Genomic DNA, 17,653 nt, shown 5'->3' with positions numbered 1-17,653 from the left:
TTTAAAGCGTTATGCAGTTGGCGAAAAAACTTAATGTGCGCATCAGTCCAAGCACAAAATTTATTAAGGGGGCTTAATTCTTGCAGTCATATTCGTAATCGCCCAGATTACACATTTGTTTACACCTTTAGTTAATTTGAAATTGTTTTTTTAACTTCACCGTTGAAAATTTCTTAGTATCAGAGTAATAACATCGAATCCTTGGTAAACGGATTGGTTTCAAACAACGATTTTTTCCCCCCCAACATATTTTAGTCGTATTTTTAGGATTTTAACTGTCATCGTCATGATCATCTTTTAATATGATGAAAATGTTCACGCCCAACATTATATATAGCATGATTGCATCTTCTAGTTACGATATCGTTTTGTCAAGCATAATTAAAGCACTTCTTAATATCGTGCTTAAAACCCTGCACGATTTTCTAGATTTCTAATATCTGGATAAATTTACAAAATGAAAATGGTCTTAGGGAAGCGATGGAATAGATCGAGTTTTAGAGTAAAAAAGAAGTCTTCGTTTTAGACAATTTAGGCATCAGGCCGTTTTCCTCTTATGAACGATGACTGCTGAAGTGCCCTGTCCGCCAGGCGAAAGGCATGTCCGATGTCGACCCAACCCACAAGCCTGATAACTTGTCAGTCTCTGGCAGCGGCATATTTGCAGCAGCTGAACGCAGAGCCATTCTAAAAATAGATAGGGACGTCTGGCACCTGCGGCTAGCAGCAAACAGGATGTTTGGATTTAAATGCTGGCAGTCGCTGCTTTAGATATATTAACACGATCTAAAGTGAATGTGTTAATAATTAAATGAACTTGAACTTGCTGAGGATATCGCGGTGCCGCAGTCATTTTCTGATTGGCAGTGCTCGGTGCTTCTGGCTCAAATGTAAATATGGCCACACGTGCAGCAACATGTAAGTAGTATTTTGCATAGTTACGATGAAGTCCAAAATTTGTTTTCCTTTCATTTGCAGAAACAGATCGCTGGTGCAGAAAAATACAGCTTCTATCGTATTCACGACGCATATATGATAATCCCCCATAGAAAACACACACACACAGAGCTAGGTTGCAGTTCTTCGATCCTCTCGAACAGAGGCACACTCATTCATAGAGAGAAACTATTTTTTCAAGGGAAATTATCATTTCGTCTGTAAACCGTGCAACATTTGCTTAGAAAGTCAAACGAACACAACAGCAAGAGTATTAATAAAGAGGTGATTATGATTTTTCTTCTACATATACTTTCCTGATCCAGATGACCATCAAAATCAAAAGAAAAAGAAAAACAGAAAGAGAACACACACTGTATAGAATGTGGGGTATTAAGAGTTCAGCACGGCTAGCAAAACAAATTTTGTCCATTTTGTAGAAGGCAAATGCAAAGGGACGTTTAAGAAAAAAACAATAGTGGCTATATATTAATTTGAAGATAAAAGATGGGGGTCATTTACTCACTTTGAAAATCAAAAACAAGAATTCAGAAATATTTAAGGATAAAATATGTGGTAATAATTATTTTAATTTCACTAAAGCAATAAAAATAAAAAGGACAGATTTTCCAAAACATCCTTGTTTTCCCTATCCCTTCCCCTAGTTTGGCATGCCAAACATTGTGTGTGGAAGAACGAGTATGTGATGAGAGAGAGAGTAAAAGAGATAACTATAAGGATATGTCAGACGTAAGGACAATAAGTTCTTATGAAGGAGAGTGTTACTGACAGGATAAGTAAACATCACACTTTTTTAAAACACTGAGCCCTTGTTTCTGGAGAAATGTATTTTTCTACAAAAGTGCTGTAATAGCATAAAACAGTTAAAGCTAAACCATCAAAAAAAAAAAAAAAAAAATGTACAAGAGACAGTTATAATATTATATATTACTCATATTTACAAGATGGATGTTACATAGAATCATATAGTCACAAATTTCAATATATATAAATGTGAGTGTGCAGCTACATACGTGTTTTGAATGTAATGTGCATATGAAAACATATTTAAGTGTATACTGGAATGTATAGTATGTGTATGTGCATATGTTTTGAGATAGATAAAAAAATAAGGCACCATAATGTCCATATTGAAATGTACGGTTTAAATGTAGTGGTTTTGACTGTGTGCATTTATGTATATGCTTGTATGTGTGTGCTCGTGAGAGAGAGAGTTTATGTTTGTACTTTGCTTCTTTGTGAAGATACTTTGTAATGGTATTTATGTAATGCACTGTTTTACAGTCACTTCAAAAATACGTAATCTGAAGGACTTCCACTACCGGATTACAAATAACTTAACAACCCAACCCACAGGGACTGATATAGCCAACACATTGAAATACTTCTCACAGACATTACTAAGGTGATATTTGAAACATTGTATTTTGCCACATCTACTATTTGCATTTTAGCCTGATAACTGAGCTTTTATAATTCACAATCATGCAATCATGTTATCCACTTGCATTACTTTAAATTTACATTTGAAATTTACATTTGTTTTAGATGATTGCAAATCAGAGAGATTATCTAGAAATAAATTGATGCTACGACATCATTTCATAAACAAGTTGTTTATTATAACATTTAATACTTTGCTTACAAATACGGACATTTTTTAAGATCTCCTAATCTGATTTTGTAATGTGTTCCATCTTTTTGTATTTCACCCTTCATAAAGGGATGTTCTTTGTGTGAGACAGCTTTGGGTTCTTTTGTGTCTAGTGTGTTGAAAGACGTACCCAGCATACCTGCAGAGAGTTATGGACCAAAGCAACGAGACAGTGTTCGAGACAGTGTTCGACTATCCATTTTCCCTAATCTAAACTACTCTGGCTTATATGAAGCTGTGCTGGGTATCATAGATCTGGTTCCCCTTATACAGATTGGGCAGCTTGGTGAGTTCATATGTGAGGCTATGTCTAGTTGACAGTTGAAATATTATATTCTCATCTTGTGGAAATACCTCAGAATGCAAGGGGAATAGCAGAAATAGTTGTAGGGGTGGCAGAACTTTTGGCCCTGGATGACACTTTTTCAATACTGCTTTATTCTCCTCTTTTTTTTTTTTTTTTTTTTTTAAAAGCTTAGCAATATTTAGCATTGCATGCTCTTTCCATCAAAGTGGATATTGGATGCTGATTCTGGTAAGTAAAAATTACATTGTCCTATTGATATCTTTTACTTGTAAAGATCGGGGCTCGTATTCATGAAGCATATTTATCCAGCCAGTTACCATGCAGAGCTAGGTAGATCTGCTAACAGGAGATAGCAGCTCGAACCCCACATTCATGGACTCGGGGTAGGCCTACCCAATCGTTTTTATCAGCCGTTATTTTATGGGAGTTGTCCCCTTCCAATTTCATTCTCTCATTTAAGGTATGGCACAGATCATGATTGAGTTAGCTCAGCCTGAGCAAACATTGAATTTACAAGGATTCTTGCTATGCCAGTTAGGTAACTTCTCAGTGAGTTATAAGTTGGGAGCTGGTTGCTTATCAGGGCAACTTAATCAGCTGGTTACCAAGCCATGTTAAAACAATTTTACTCAAGGGTAAGCTGCTGATGTCTATAAATGTGAACTTTGGTTAGGTATACCAGTTATCAGCTTTAGAAGGTATTACTGCATTATACAGTGGCCCTTAAACAGATAAAGAGATTATCTTTTATGTAATACTTTCCACAGATTCTTTTTTATGTTTAGTTCATCCAGTTTGAAACTTTGTTGTTTGATTTTGTAAAATATAAAATCAGACCATGCACAAACCTTGGTTTCCCTATTTTTTTTTTTTTTTTTAAAAGATGTGGGTGAGGCAGTGTTAAATGTTCTTGGATGTCTGGTACCATTTCTGGAGCATGATTTGCTGGACTCCCTGCCATACACTGTGGCCTCTACTCTTGCCATATTCCCACCTACCCTTCACAAGGACACCATCGACCTCCTGTGCTGCTCTCTACTTCCCATGACTTTAGGTAAGGACTGAAATGCTAGGATTACTTCCAAGTACCCTGTGTGCTTTATTATGACAACTGCAAAAGTCAGACATGGAAGTGGAGAGATAGATATCAAAAGATATTAAGGTGCTAATAACATGTTGGACTCAGGTGTAGATATCCTGGTCACGATGAGCAATGATGTACTAGTTTCACATACCTAGTGGATCTATAGACAGATAAATCAGAGAGTACAGTACAATAAGAGAGATAAAAACAGTAAAAAAATTAAATATGGAATTTATTATTTTTTTATGTTCGATTTTATATATAAGTTTACATAGATGATGAAATAAATTTAATGTTCTTGTGCTTTATGTATTGACAGGTTACGATGGTTGTTCAGAGCCCACCTATGCCAGTGAATCTGCTGCTGCTATCATCACCATGGTATTTCAACACACAGAAAATGGAGGTAGATTGCACCGTTTGTTGACAACCTTTTTTAGTGAGGGCTCATAAAGTGATGGGTGACACCTTTCATTATTGAAGAGGAAATACAGCTTGATGGAAGCTTTGGATGGATATATCCATGACCTGCTCCAATTGCATTTCAGTCTATCTGTTATAGATATGTATGCCAGTTATAAATATCTGTCATCAAAGAATATGTTAACATCACATTCTTGTCAGGATGGGATGTTACCGTAAGTGTTCAAGTCGGTGACCATGGTAAAAATAATAGTTGTCCATTTAATAATAATAATACATATAGATATAATTTACGATTAGGGAATTAAGAGACATTTCATGGTACAGTTTTATTAATGAAGCCATTTTTTTCAGCATTCCATTCACAAATTCTGGAATGTTTCATGAGTATGAAGAAAAATATAATAAATGTAAGTAAACTATATTTGTATTAAAATTTTTATATTTAATTTTTCTTTATTTATACTTTTAAATATTTTGTATTATTTATTAAAAAAAAAACTTGTGCATAAAACATTTGTAGATTCATGGATGCTTTTGTTGCTCTTCTTTCCTGTATCTTCACTATACTGTCCGTTAATTAAAACCATAAATTGTCTTAAATACTTCAGATTAATTTTTTTTTGGTTTGCTTTCTCTCTACTTACACAATGCACTTCATTGGTCATTTAAGTTAAAATTATAGTCTGTTTTTGATCCAGCATTACAATACAGATATACAAATATTGCTTCATCTATATTTATATTTGCAATTAAACTTTTATGAAAAACATCACTCATGGACATACATGTACACACAAGCATACTTGCATGCACATATACATGCAGGCCCACTCAGTCATGCACAAACAGACTATATGTAAATTAAGCTGCATAGGCCTGTGGAAAAAGTTCATGTTTAAGTTTAAATTCAGGACATCCTCAGCATCATAGCCTATGGTCCACCCTCAGCTAAAGCTCCTGCAGCTCATCTACTGTTCTATTACTGGCCTCAGTTGAATCCATCTTTGAGTGATAGGCGGGGAATACACTACAAATACTGTGGTAAGTGTGTTATGCCCATAAGCTCATTCTTAACATCTTTAACATCCCCCTTTCTAGATTCCAGACTACAAACCAGATGCATGCAGTACCATTAACACAGCATTTTCAGAACCCTCATTTTAATAAAAATGACCATTAAAAAAAACTTGATGCACACCAATTCAGAAAAAAACATTTTCTCAAATAAAAGTAAGTCTGGGTTTTATTAGATTTGTTTTCTTGCCATAAAAGTCTATGAAATTTTTGTCTTCAGCTGGTGTAAATCCATAAGAAAATTTAAACCCATGTAAATCTTCATAAGCATACAATAAAGACTTCGATTTGTCTCTGCCTTCTTATGGACAAAAAATATTCACACTATTCCTAAATGGGGGTTAGGAAAAAATCTACAAAAGTGGTTCTTTAAATTGTGTGACAAATATGTGTTCCCTTTAATTGGTTTCTAGCTATGATGTATTTGTTTCTGACTGATTTAACTGTTCTCAGACTCTGTTATGAAGCAGTTTGTGAATGGCAAATTTGAAAAAAGGAGTACCAAAGATAAAAGGTTTCACAAAGCTGTGTCTATATGATTTAAAAAAAGCACCTGCCAACCTGTAAACAAGGGACATGACTAACAGAATTTTTTAGACTCTGAACAATCGCTAAACAATACTAGTGGGATAATCACAGATGTGAGCTTGTGTGAATTTTTTTGTCTCCTATTACAGGATGGTGTTTTTTGTTTGATAATAATGGTAGAATGCAATTGTTTTCATTCTTGTAACTGCTTACTCAGGCATGGAATTTACAGGTATGGCCTTTTTCTGAGACAGTGTGTGGGTGATAATATCTGCTGGACAGGGTGAAAGAGTTCAGAGAGAGGCATAAATACACACACATAGAAAACAAGCACACATATACACAATCATAGAAACACAAACTCACAGAAAAAACACACACATGCTCAGTCATAGAAAAACCACATAGACATGCACCTATAGAAAATACACTATCATATTCCTAAGAATAGACCCAAAGATCTTATTAAATTGTATTATATGTACCATAAGTACTTAAGTGTAAGTAGCTATGCACCTTTGTGTCCCATGGATTGTCCTCTTATTCCTTTGTTTTTGACTTTTATAAATAGATCCTTTACTGTTCTATCTGTGCATGAACTTTTCCTGACTTTTTAATATATGTACATTTTTCAATCTGTACTTTCTTTTCTATATCTGAATTATTGTTACATTGTTTCCATTTTTATTATTGAGTCATGTGTTTTTTTAGAGTAACTCTCCTTTGCTCCCCATTTTTCTGTTAACATTAGTAAAATTTTTTAATCATGTGCTATAAGGAATGTGTTAATGTTGCTACATTAGGGTGTTAACTGTTTATAAATTAGTATATCTTGAAATAAATTATTTATTTCAGCATGGCCACCAATACTTTGCCAGCGTAAAGGCTGCATCAACTCTGGTAACTGTCAGGCTGTCAAGGTAGGTAAATTTATATTCAATCAGAAATCCAGCTATGCATTATAATTAAAAATTGCTGACTGCATGTGTTTTCTTTTAAATTCAGTACTCTTAAAAAAATTGGATGCTTTGAAGAAGAAGCCAAAAGATCCTTTATAAATTTTAGAAAGTGAATGTTGGCTTCAATAGTTTCATTGCTTCACTGGTTTGTCTTGTAAATCTTTTATTCATGTGCACAGATAGCACTCTTAATCATTATATATTGGTGTCAATGCCTAGGAAACATAATTCATGGTGAGTTCTTCTGTTTGTAAGACCAGTGACCTGCAATAATAACCCAGTCAACAATGTTTTGGAAAAAAATAATGAAAAGATTAAGATTAAAATACTTAGTCTGGAAGTCGGATGCTCATTTTTTTCTAAGGCATGCAGCCTTGTATTGTATAAGATATTTTTTATTTAAAATAAATGCTCTTGCAGATTTCCTCGTCCATATATTTCTTTAATTGTGAATTTAACATTGCAGATGTGCTTAAACCCAGCACTGGCTATTCATTCAGGAGATATGCCACCTCCTTTGTACATTTGTAGTGACTGTGCTGAGTTTTTACATCATGAGCATGGAGACTACATGGTGGACTTACTGCTTCCTATGCCACATGTTTCAACAACATGTGAGAACAAAGTATGTTTCCTGTTGTTACACTGCCTCTGTTTATGTTTCCATGTTAGGTATCCCATGACATGTCCAATGTATCCTAATTCAAGACATTGCTTATACCGATCCTTGCTTTGCAAGTCCGGCGCTGGTAGGAAGGGAGCGTAAATAATAAGAAAACTAAAACTTATTGTTTTTGTGACCAGCATCCATTTTTTTTTCTGCCCTTAGTTCATGACCTTATATCCTGCCCTGTCAGTACAGTGGGGATTATTTGTTGGGATCACACTCTGGGACCAGAGCTTAACATGCAGCTCTTTATCATGTGGTCAACCTGTCATTAGACACATGGTACCACTTGCTACCCTCCCCTATCTTGGTATGAACACCACCAGTTGATCTGTGACTGCTTATTCATCCAGGAAAAACCAGGTTTATTTCACAACTAACTTCCATATCTGGGCCATTTTCTCCTCTCTGCCACCTGGAGATGTGTTGGGGGGTGGTTGCTCACTACTAGATTTAGTATAGCCTAGTCCCAGTTTTGCCAGATGACATAGAGTCATGAACTTAGCTTGGAATTTATCCTTATAGCTTAATCTCCGTAGTTCATTTGAATCTCATAGATGTCTGGAAGAATTTGAACTGTGATGTCGTTTGCTTATGTGCACACTCAAGTCCTAAATCCCAGTCATAAAACAGAGAGGAAGGGCTTGCATTGATTTATATTTCAAAACTTAATGCTTTAGAATTAATCGAGTAGATGACATTTTCTCAAACAAAAGGATGTTATAGAATGTCTTATGAACTCAAAAGAATGCTAAATATTTCTTACAACAATCTCATATACTTTGTTTTCCTGAGCAGAACTGTAAGTCTGACAAAAACATAGCCATCTGCACCTGCTTCTCCATTGAGTGTGCCAGTTACAATGGAAATCGCCCTATTCGATACTGTGCCAGTTGCCATGAACAACGCCATGGGCAACCTGATTGCCCACAGCATGTGTTTCACCTGAGCATTACCGACATCTGGAGCTGCTCACCAGAAGTCATGCGTTACCTGATGGATGCAATCGTTAGGTAAGATACTAATCTGGTCACTGAAATTAAAACATGTGCAACATAAAGTTTCAGTGTAAGATTATCATAATGTTATACTGTATTATCTTGTGGGTTCTCCCCACCTGTCATTTACCATCTAAAACATTGTGTATGACATAACTTTCTAATTTTATTTGAGATGTGCCAAATAACAAAAAATATATGAAAGGACATTATAAATAACATATAAAAGAACTTTTTAGTTCATAGACTTATTACTAACCATGCTTGTATATCTTCATTCTATCATTCTTATACAACTTCTCAGTCTGCTTAAGGAAGCCTCACCATTGGGAACAAAACGTATGGTTGAGATGGGCGAAGAACATCGACAGACTATTGAGGAAGAAGAGTTTTTCAATGTAGAAGATACAGGAGAGAGAAAACTGCTCAGTCGATATGGCATCTGGCTTCTGGTAGAGCTGTGCACACCACAAGAAGACATACCCATTGTATGATTTTTATAAAGTAGTTAGAGCTGCTGTTAAATACTTGACATACTTGATTGTTTAAAATCATTTTAGAATCATGTCTTGAGATAAAAAAAATTCCTCTTATGTTTGTGAAGAGGTTATAACCTAAACCTGTTGCTGACCTTGTATAAACTCTTGAAAGATAAAAATCATGGATAGAATTTCCAGCTACACATTGCAGAATCACCCTAAAAAATATTTTGATCTATTTCAAACATCTTAAACTAAAAAGTGAAAAATATACATGAGAACATTTTTTATTTAAAATTACAGTGCATTATTTAGTAGCAATTATACTAAAAGATTTATGATTTTGTCTTCGTTGTGGTTCATGCTTTCACTGTTTAGGAATGCTGCATCCCCTTTCAGACTTCCAAAAGTCCTTTGGAAAATATCAGAGAAATAAGTTACTTATTTAGCGGCTTTTTGTGATGTTAGACCATAAAGATATGCATGGCATGAATTACTTTTTTTCTTTTTGTACTTATACTTCAGATCTCCCTTGAAGAGCTCATTCAACATGATGAGTGATACTAAATGGGGATTAGCATGCATTTGTCATCTTGCGTAGTCTTTTAGTCTTAATTGTAGCAGAGTTCTGTTCCAGGTTGGTGTTATATTTTTTCATTTCCTTAACCTATATGTATCTTTTATGTTCGAACAGGTGCATGCGACTTGACTTGTAGATGTCTGTATATTACATGGATAAATTGCTGGTGATTGTTTCAGTAAATTTTGAGAGAAGCAGACCAAAGCATGAATGCCAGATATATTTGATTTAACTTGTTAGGGAATGTGTTACTTTTGTTTCTAATTATTTATAAATTATTAATTTTATTTGATGAGAATAAACTGTTGAGGCAATAACAATAGACATAAAAGTACAATTAAGAGTACATGAACGTTTTTATGGTCCAGGGCTTAATCACAATTCAGGTAAGAGTAGACACTCGTTTTCATTTCCTTTTCTGTCCCTTACAAGTGTTCTTCTGACTATGTTTTTGTTTAAAATGTAAGAAAGAGCATATTTGCTTGTTTTTATGTGTTTCTGTTGTGTCTGCCTATATATGTGTCCTCCCATTGTGTGTGTTTGTATGCGCACATGTACTTTGAATATTCATGCATTCATGAGCTTGCATGTAAATATATATATGTAATCTCTGCACATTTGCATGGATATTCAGGGTTATCCAGCTGCTTTTTACTTCTCCTGAATGAAGGATTATCGGTGGCTTTATTTTGCTGGGTGCAGTCATCTGATTCTGTTGTGTGCAGTGGAACAAAATGCTGCCTTTATGTTTCAGTTTGAAGCAATATCCTCTATTTTCTGTCCATTAGGAAGTTCTTGGTCGTCTATTGGGAATGCTTTTCCAGTGGTTTGATGCAACAGCTTATTTGCCAGATGGTAAGTGATGGCTTTTAGTAAATATGATCACCTGGTTAGTAGCATATTTCTCTGTGGTTTCTGCTTTATTTTAATAATTTTTTTGTTGTTGATGGATTGCTTTTTCAGATTCTACCTCCCCCATCCCCTCAACAGGTTTGGAAAATAATAATTAAGCACTTTTGTATAGGACTATTCCTGCAAAGATTCAGCCTGCTTTACAATTGTAATAAATGACCTCCCCCCCAAATCCCTTAAACAAAAAAACAAAAAAAAACCCCACAAAATACGAAGCACATACACACAAGCATTCTCTAAAAAGACAAACATCAGGAGACATATAGTTATTAGTTTGATCTTTGAAAAGACTGGTCATTAGCATAAATCTGGATGTTTATGGAATGAAATAGTGTAACTAATCAAATCAGATAGATCAAATGGCAGGAGTAACCTGGGTAGTTTGGACCAGTATAGAAACAGGTAAAACCCAACATATCAGAGGAGGGTTTATAGATAGTACTGGCATGTGTTCATCGTCATCATTGGCATTGACATCTTTATCAATGCAAGATAGCAGCAACAGCATCAGGAAGAACAGATTAAAAGAAATTAACTATTTTTGTACAGCTCATCAATCCAGTCTTTGTTTAGTTACTTTTATAGTTTGTTTTCTTTTTTAAAAAGTGTTTTGAATTGATAAAATCACTTGTCATGATGCACAATCAACTCTCATTAACAATATTTTCAGACAATGTTGGAAATGCACTGGAAAAACTGAAACCTGAAGTGAGTTTCATCATATACTGTTCCAGTCTTCAGAATCCTTATCAAAACATAAATTTTGTTGGTTAAATAGGTAGCGTTTTAAAATGAACATATTTTAGACTGATTTATTGCATTTAAAAGTTCTGTGGAGACAAAAGAGTAGGATCTAGCAGCTGATAACAAACTTATAGTAATTCATGTTTTATTACTACCAGTGAGGATTTTAGCATTAGGAAGGAGTTGGGATAGAGGTTGGAGAGGTAGCACTATCTAAATATATAAATTTGCAAAGTACCTTTCCTTTATACATTGCAATATTTTACTCATCAGTGTCAACATATGTACTAAGAACATTGTGTGCTGCTCAAAGCTAATTATCTGCTGAAGTAAGCAAAAAAGAGAGGAAGCTGTAAAGAGGGAATCTGCTAATATCCACTAATGAATGAAACTGGTATTATTTTATGTTGTAGAGATCTGTTATTATAAGCTGTTATTTGTTTTTGCAGTATGTCTTTAATTGGCTGCAAGGTGTGATGCAGACACATTTTGAGGTCATTGTGGCTTGCCTGCTTCCACATCCTGTTGAGTATTCTCGTGTTGGAGGATTTTGGTAAGCAGGTAGTGCATCAGTGTATTCACCTGTGTCTATGTGTGTGATGGTCAATATGTTTGCCTTTGTGCACATTTACAAATGTATGAATGCATATTTATGGATTATCTATTCAAGTGGTATGCATTATTTTATAAAGCTGGTAATTATGAGCATGTTTAATCCATACAATGTCAGCAAAACTATCTTCAAATTTTAGCATGTAAACTAATAATATTGTAAAACATTAATTTTTTATGCTTAATCTAAGGGTATTGAAAAGATAGCATATATTATCACTTGCTACATAGTACTTGATTTACTTGAAGTACTTAATGTTGGCAAGTAAGATAAAGCGCCCATATGGGCATAAATTGCTGAATTGTAAGTAAATTGAAGGCATTTTTGTGTCAGATTTAACAAATCTTGTGGATTAGTAGTTTAGGTAATACTATATATTTTATTCTCCCTGGTGAAGCTCATTTCCACTCTTTTGCAATTGCTTCATGTCTTCATATGTTAAGTTTTTATTTTAGGGAAACACTTTGCACTCGAACAACTCAGATAAAAGAAGGTCTCAACTGCTTCTTTTGCTTGGTGCCTTATAACATCATTACTTTTGAGGTAGGGTTGATATGTGTGTGTGTGAGGGAGAGAGAGAAAAAAGTACTTTTAGAATATACTTTGTATGAAAGAGTTTGCTTGGTGCCATACAACATCTCATTACTTTTGAGTTAGGGTTAATCTGTGTGTGTGTGTGTGTGAGAGAGAGAGAGAAAGTTTAGCTTTTAAATGTTATGTGAAATCTAACAATAGTTTTTCATGCATGTATCCCCTTGCTCTTTTTGAAATGCAATATATATCTGAACGAGAGATAGAGATTAGAGGGGTACATATGGCTCATTTACACTTGGTTACTTTGGTAAACATATCTTACGTTACTATTGACTATGTAGCAGAAATTCTGCCAGCTAGAAGAACAATTTTCTACCCATTTTTTTCATCTTTTTATTATACTTCTTTTTGGTGAAAAGTGATTTGATTAAAGTTGATTTTCACCACACAGATCTGGGACTATGTGATGCCATATTGGTTAGAATCTATCAGAATGGAAGTTCCTGAGGATGAGCTGATGGAGCTCAAAGTACTTTTGAGGTGAAAAAACCCAGCAACATTTCAAAGCTTTTTTAAATGATCCCTTACTTTTTCCATGCACTCCTTTTCGCTTTCTAGCGTTAAAAAGATCTGGTGAAAGAATAATTTTAAAAGGCAAATATAGTAATGTGATTATTATAAGCTGTAACTGAGGATGAAAGCTCTAGATGGTAGTGTAGGTGCTGGTGTTAAGATTGCAAACTCTGAAGTTTTTTTTTTTTAGTAATTTATTTATTATCTGCACCATCTGTTTAAACAGCAAAGCATTTGACATAGACATGTGTCCTCTGCCCTTTACCTTGGAAAAGATGTACAACTTTGTGTCAAACCGCTTTGAGGATCCCAGTGCATCTGTACAAGAACAGGTCTTGCAGTGGCTACAGGTATGATCAAATTCTCAAAGTTTTAAAATTTTATTTTAGTTTTGTATACTTGGTAAGTATCTTATGATCAAATGTTTGTGTGTGTTTATTAACGACATTCTGGTTAGTGCCTTTGGCTTTAAAGTTCTACTTATTGAGATGTGAGATGAAGGAGATGTGGTGAAGCAACAACAAAGAGATTTGACTGCTGAGATTTGAAGGTTTGTGGGGTGGGGTGGGGGTGAGACAGATGGTATGAAGGTTTTGGGGAAGAAAAGCAGGGCTGGGTAGGGAAGCATTTTTAAATTATTAAAGAATGCTTTTAAATTTTTGAGGAATACTTCTGATGTTGATTGGCTTGGATCTGTGCATTATAATAACCATTTTTTCAAATGTATTCAAATAACTGATTGTGCGTAATGAATAAAACTTTTCCAATGATAAGAATTGATGCAGAATAGCTTGAAACTGAAAGGTGCATGGAAATCACTTGCTGAAGATGCTGAATGAAGACTGAGTCCTTATGATGATACATCTCTTTCAGATTCTATCTAGCCTGGACATTATCATACCCATGCATCTTCTTCTGAAGATCTTCAAATCAGGGGTGGAGCACATACAGTCTGATGTGAGGGAGGCAGAAGAACTGCAGGCTCAAGCCCTACCACAGTCTGTGTTGTACCAGACATCCCCAGCCCACGAGGCTGTGTCGCCCATGAGTCCCCAGAGGTTCCCTGTTGCTCCAGACCCATGTGACTTATATGAGAGGGACACTGAACTGGTGCTTCCCTGTTTCATTATTATGCTGGACATCCTCCTGAAACAGGTAGCATGGCCAGTTCAGTATGAACCATCCATCTGAGATAGTTGTTTAGGATTTTTAAAAGCCTGCTATTCATTTGGGCAGTGATATAATGTTGAACATTCTCTAACAGGTAGAAGTAGGACTTGGTCATTTAACTGAGACCAGGCCAGGTGAATATGTCTGGCCCATTCAGCACCTATTAAGGCTGGGCCACCTACCTGTGTTCATCATATTGGATAATTTTTACTACAAAATTCAACACAAAAAAGGACAAAATCCATTCATTTGTCTAGGAAAGTCACATTTGTTATATGGCATATATAGAGCTGCATAGAGACTGGAAGATGTTGGTTTGAAGATTTGAATTTTTCCAGATGTACTTTTCTTTTAAAAAATGATGGCAATACATGTGTACAAAGTCAGCCAGCAATTTTTCATCAGTTTCAAGCTTATTTCTGACACTAAAGTTGTTCTTAATCATGATAAGTTATGTTCATTTCTACGCTGTGTGTAACCATTAAAATCCACTAAATATTGAACTAAACATCACAGTGATGATCAATTGTGCATAGGCATTTATTAAAATTTTCCATAAGGAAATATGATTACTTAATTTCCTTTGGATTTACACAAAAGCGCAGTTTCACAATGGAATAAGAAAGGAACAGTTTCTTTTCTTAATTTTAAACTTTACAATTTTAGAAGTTTGATTAATCTTCCTCATATATTTTACAGTTAATTATTTATGAGTTTTTGAAAATGCTTCCATTTCAGAAAAAAAGTGTGTGTGTGTGCTTCTATGCACGAGTCTCTATGACAGTGACTATCACCCATAAAGATAATTTTTATTTCCATCATAGATGGAGCTACAGGAAACCCCACGTCACCTTGGCATCTATAATGAGACCACTCGTCTGGTCATGTCACTTTTGAGAGAGATGATGTGTAAAAAGTGGGATGGGCAACACTCGTGTGACAACGAAACTAAGCGGATCAATTGCATGTACTGCCAGAACATTGCTCTCTGGCACCAGCTGGCCTCCCAACTGATGGAGCATGTGTGTCCTCGAGATCCTCTCAAACTTCCTCCAAAAGACCTGCCCAAAGCAGAGGAGGTGAAACATCAGACAATATCCGAATCACCCAGTGAGTTTTGTTTGCTTTTATCCTACTTAGCTTGTTAGTACCAAACTTCTCATTGCAAAGAGAGAGTCAGGAACAGGAGGAACAAGCCCACACTAATACCTCACTTCCTCACCTGAAGTGGATTTGAGTTTGCACTACACTGTTGGCCCTCCCTTCCTCTCTGACAACACTGGACTTTTGGATATTCAGGATATTCAGGATGACACATGGCATGCGTCACTTTCAGCATAATGTTCATAATGCATTTTATTTATCCCAAGAAGCACGGCCATAACTGTGTAACTGCCAGTTGTCATTGCTGCTGTTGCTGTTAATTTCAGATTTGTATGGTTACAGGAACTGAGAACGCTCCAACTTATAGAGAAGACAAAGACAAAGACTTCAGCATTGATGCTATGCCTGTCTACCTACAGCTTTATGATGCCTTGATAGAGGTGAGGTCTGTAGCTTGGGACAGAGTGTGTACATGTGTGTGAGAGAGAAATCACTTGTTTCATTTACTTTCAAAATGAAGCACAATTTAGGGACTCTAATAACAGATCCAAAATATGAGTTCTTTTCTTGTTCAGGCTCTTGCTAACGTGGATGATACAGATGCCCTGTTTGCACTTCTGACTTCCCTGAAGTTCCTTATTTTGCATGGTGAAAGTCTGAACTACACTATCAACCAGTATACAAACTACATCACCTTCACCTTGGACAAAACTTTCATTCCCATGTAAGTGTGTATTTGTTTAGGTTTTTCTGGTTAAATGACTGCATATGTCACCTGCACACTCAACAGTGGCTTTTGGATGAGACAAAAAAAAAATCAACAAAAATCTGAAGTTAAGAAATAAATACAATTTACAAAATTTATTCAGAAAAATTATTCAAAATTATTCAGCAAACAAAAGAAATATTCTCAATATGACTCAAAAATTTGGTGACTCAGAACTGACACAGACTCTCCTCAACAGGTTTTCAGGGGAATAGGTTACACCCTTTTAATAAGTCTGGTCAGGAAAACCATCAGTCAAGGAGTGAAGACGACTCCAGAAAGAAAACATGAAACAGCAGCAAAACTCACTCCTGACCTGCTAATGACACCTCTCAAAGATGCCATTCAAAGAAAAAGCAGCCATCATGAGACATTTGCACCCACACATTCCCATGCAGATTTCTCACAGTCCACCCACTTTTTCTATCTCCCATCCTATCTGAAAAATTAAAAGAAAAGAAAACCAGGTTTTGCGACAATATGCAGTCAGCTGTTACTTGAGATTTCAGTATTTTGGAGTATGTTGATAGACTACAATGGCAAATAGATGTTACAGCCTATTTGTCCTGCTGTACTTGTCATAACCTCTGTTTTAACTATGCTTGCCTTTATTCTTGAAGGCAGTGGCAGCTGCTGCAGACAGCTCGCTCCCATCTGGCAACACTGATTGTACCACTTTTGCTGCACTGTATGACTCTCCCAACTGGTGCAACTGTTTTGTGGCACCTAGTTGAGGATGATTTTTCAAGTGATGACTGGAAGGTTCGCTTTGCTGCTGGTAAATATGTTTGCACTGTTTTTATTGCCTTTTGATGAGAAGGTTTTCATTAATAAAACGGTCTTTTAACAGTGAGATATATTCAGTGATTCATTATTATTATTACCTGTTAGCTTGGATCTTCTCCTCTTGCAGCTGTTTTGTGGAAAGGAGTACTTCAGTTTTTGTAAGTTATTCATGGGTGTGGCTTAGACAGGTGAATAGGCTGCCCATGAAGTGTCAAAGAACAAATGTTATGTATTTGTTTATATTCTTGTAATGATTTAGCCATTAGAGATTCAGCCAACTGAAGTATTTAAAAGTAGCCAATCATACCCATAAATCTTGAATGTTATCATTTTTGGTCAATCCTGGTACTATGTTTAGCAGATAGATTTGAGTAAACATGAACAGGCATGTGTGTGAAGATAATTACCAGACATAACCTTTATTGCAGTGGAGAAAGTTACAGTTCTGGCACGTTGCCTAGAGTCTGAGATGGTCCGCAACAATCAGGTTTTACAGACATCGTTGGCTCATGCTTTTTGCCATATGGTGGGTTCTGTAGAGGACATCAACTCTGCCGTGGCCCAGCGCACTATAATGTTTCTGGAGACCATCCAGCCAGCTGGTCTTAAGGTATTGTCTCATATGTGTTTGTGTGTGTATATATATATATGTGTGTGTGCATGTGTGTAAGAATATGTATGTGTATACACATGTGCATGAGCATGCAGGTATAGTTGAGAGAGAGTGTGTGTATGCAC

The 17,653-nt window shown here is 35.6% G+C and overlaps 1 protein-coding gene across 9 annotated transcripts in view; it reads left to right on the top strand.

Annotated features, from left to right (window-relative positions):
• The first annotated feature begins 93 nt into the window (after window positions 1–93).
• Window positions 94–17,653, top strand: part of LOC112570162 (protein unc-79 homolog) — a 42,112-nt gene continuing 24,552 nt past the window's right edge. Inside the window, exons 1-24 of one of the 9 annotated variants that reach the window (XM_025248446.1) lie at window positions 94–918; window positions 2,242–2,362; window positions 2,725–2,897; window positions 3,802–3,972; window positions 4,322–4,408; window positions 4,780–4,835; window positions 5,340–5,469; window positions 6,248–6,262; window positions 6,886–6,950; window positions 7,456–7,614; window positions 8,455–8,669; window positions 8,959–9,142; window positions 10,502–10,568; window positions 11,296–11,333; window positions 11,819–11,922; window positions 12,438–12,525; window positions 12,968–13,056; window positions 13,316–13,439; window positions 13,963–14,244; window positions 15,084–15,369; window positions 15,706–15,803; window positions 15,939–16,087; window positions 16,750–16,907; window positions 17,344–17,525. In XM_025248446.1, the coding sequence (XP_025104231.1) occupies window positions 897–918; window positions 2,242–2,362; window positions 2,725–2,897; window positions 3,802–3,972; window positions 4,322–4,408; window positions 4,780–4,835; window positions 5,340–5,469; window positions 6,248–6,262; window positions 6,886–6,950; window positions 7,456–7,614; window positions 8,455–8,669; window positions 8,959–9,142; window positions 10,502–10,568; window positions 11,296–11,333; window positions 11,819–11,922; window positions 12,438–12,525; window positions 12,968–13,056; window positions 13,316–13,439; window positions 13,963–14,244; window positions 15,084–15,369; window positions 15,706–15,803; window positions 15,939–16,087; window positions 16,750–16,907; window positions 17,344–17,525 (3,063 nt within the window). In that variant the 5' untranslated portion in view covers window positions 94–896. Of the gene's footprint in view, window positions 919–2,241; window positions 2,363–2,724; window positions 2,898–3,801; window positions 3,973–4,321; window positions 4,409–4,779; window positions 4,836–5,339; window positions 5,470–6,247; window positions 6,263–6,885; window positions 6,951–7,455; window positions 7,615–8,454; window positions 8,670–8,958; window positions 9,143–9,658; window positions 9,771–10,501; window positions 10,569–11,295; window positions 11,334–11,818; window positions 11,923–12,437; window positions 12,526–12,967; window positions 13,057–13,315; window positions 13,440–13,962; window positions 14,245–15,083; window positions 15,370–15,705; window positions 15,804–15,938; window positions 16,088–16,749; window positions 16,908–17,343; window positions 17,526–17,653 lie in introns of those variants that run through there. The other 8 variants (XM_025248447.1, XM_025248445.1, XM_025248449.1 and 5 more) reach the window with 8 other exon arrangements.

This window comes from Pomacea canaliculata, linkage group LG8, assembly GCF_003073045.1.
Source record: "Pomacea canaliculata isolate SZHN2017 linkage group LG8, ASM307304v1, whole genome shotgun sequence".
Taxonomy (NCBI): Eukaryota; Metazoa; Mollusca; class Gastropoda; order Architaenioglossa; family Ampullariidae; genus Pomacea; species Pomacea canaliculata.
The sequence above is the reverse complement of the archived record's forward strand: the minus strand, read 5'-3'. Positions and strand labels throughout refer to the sequence as shown.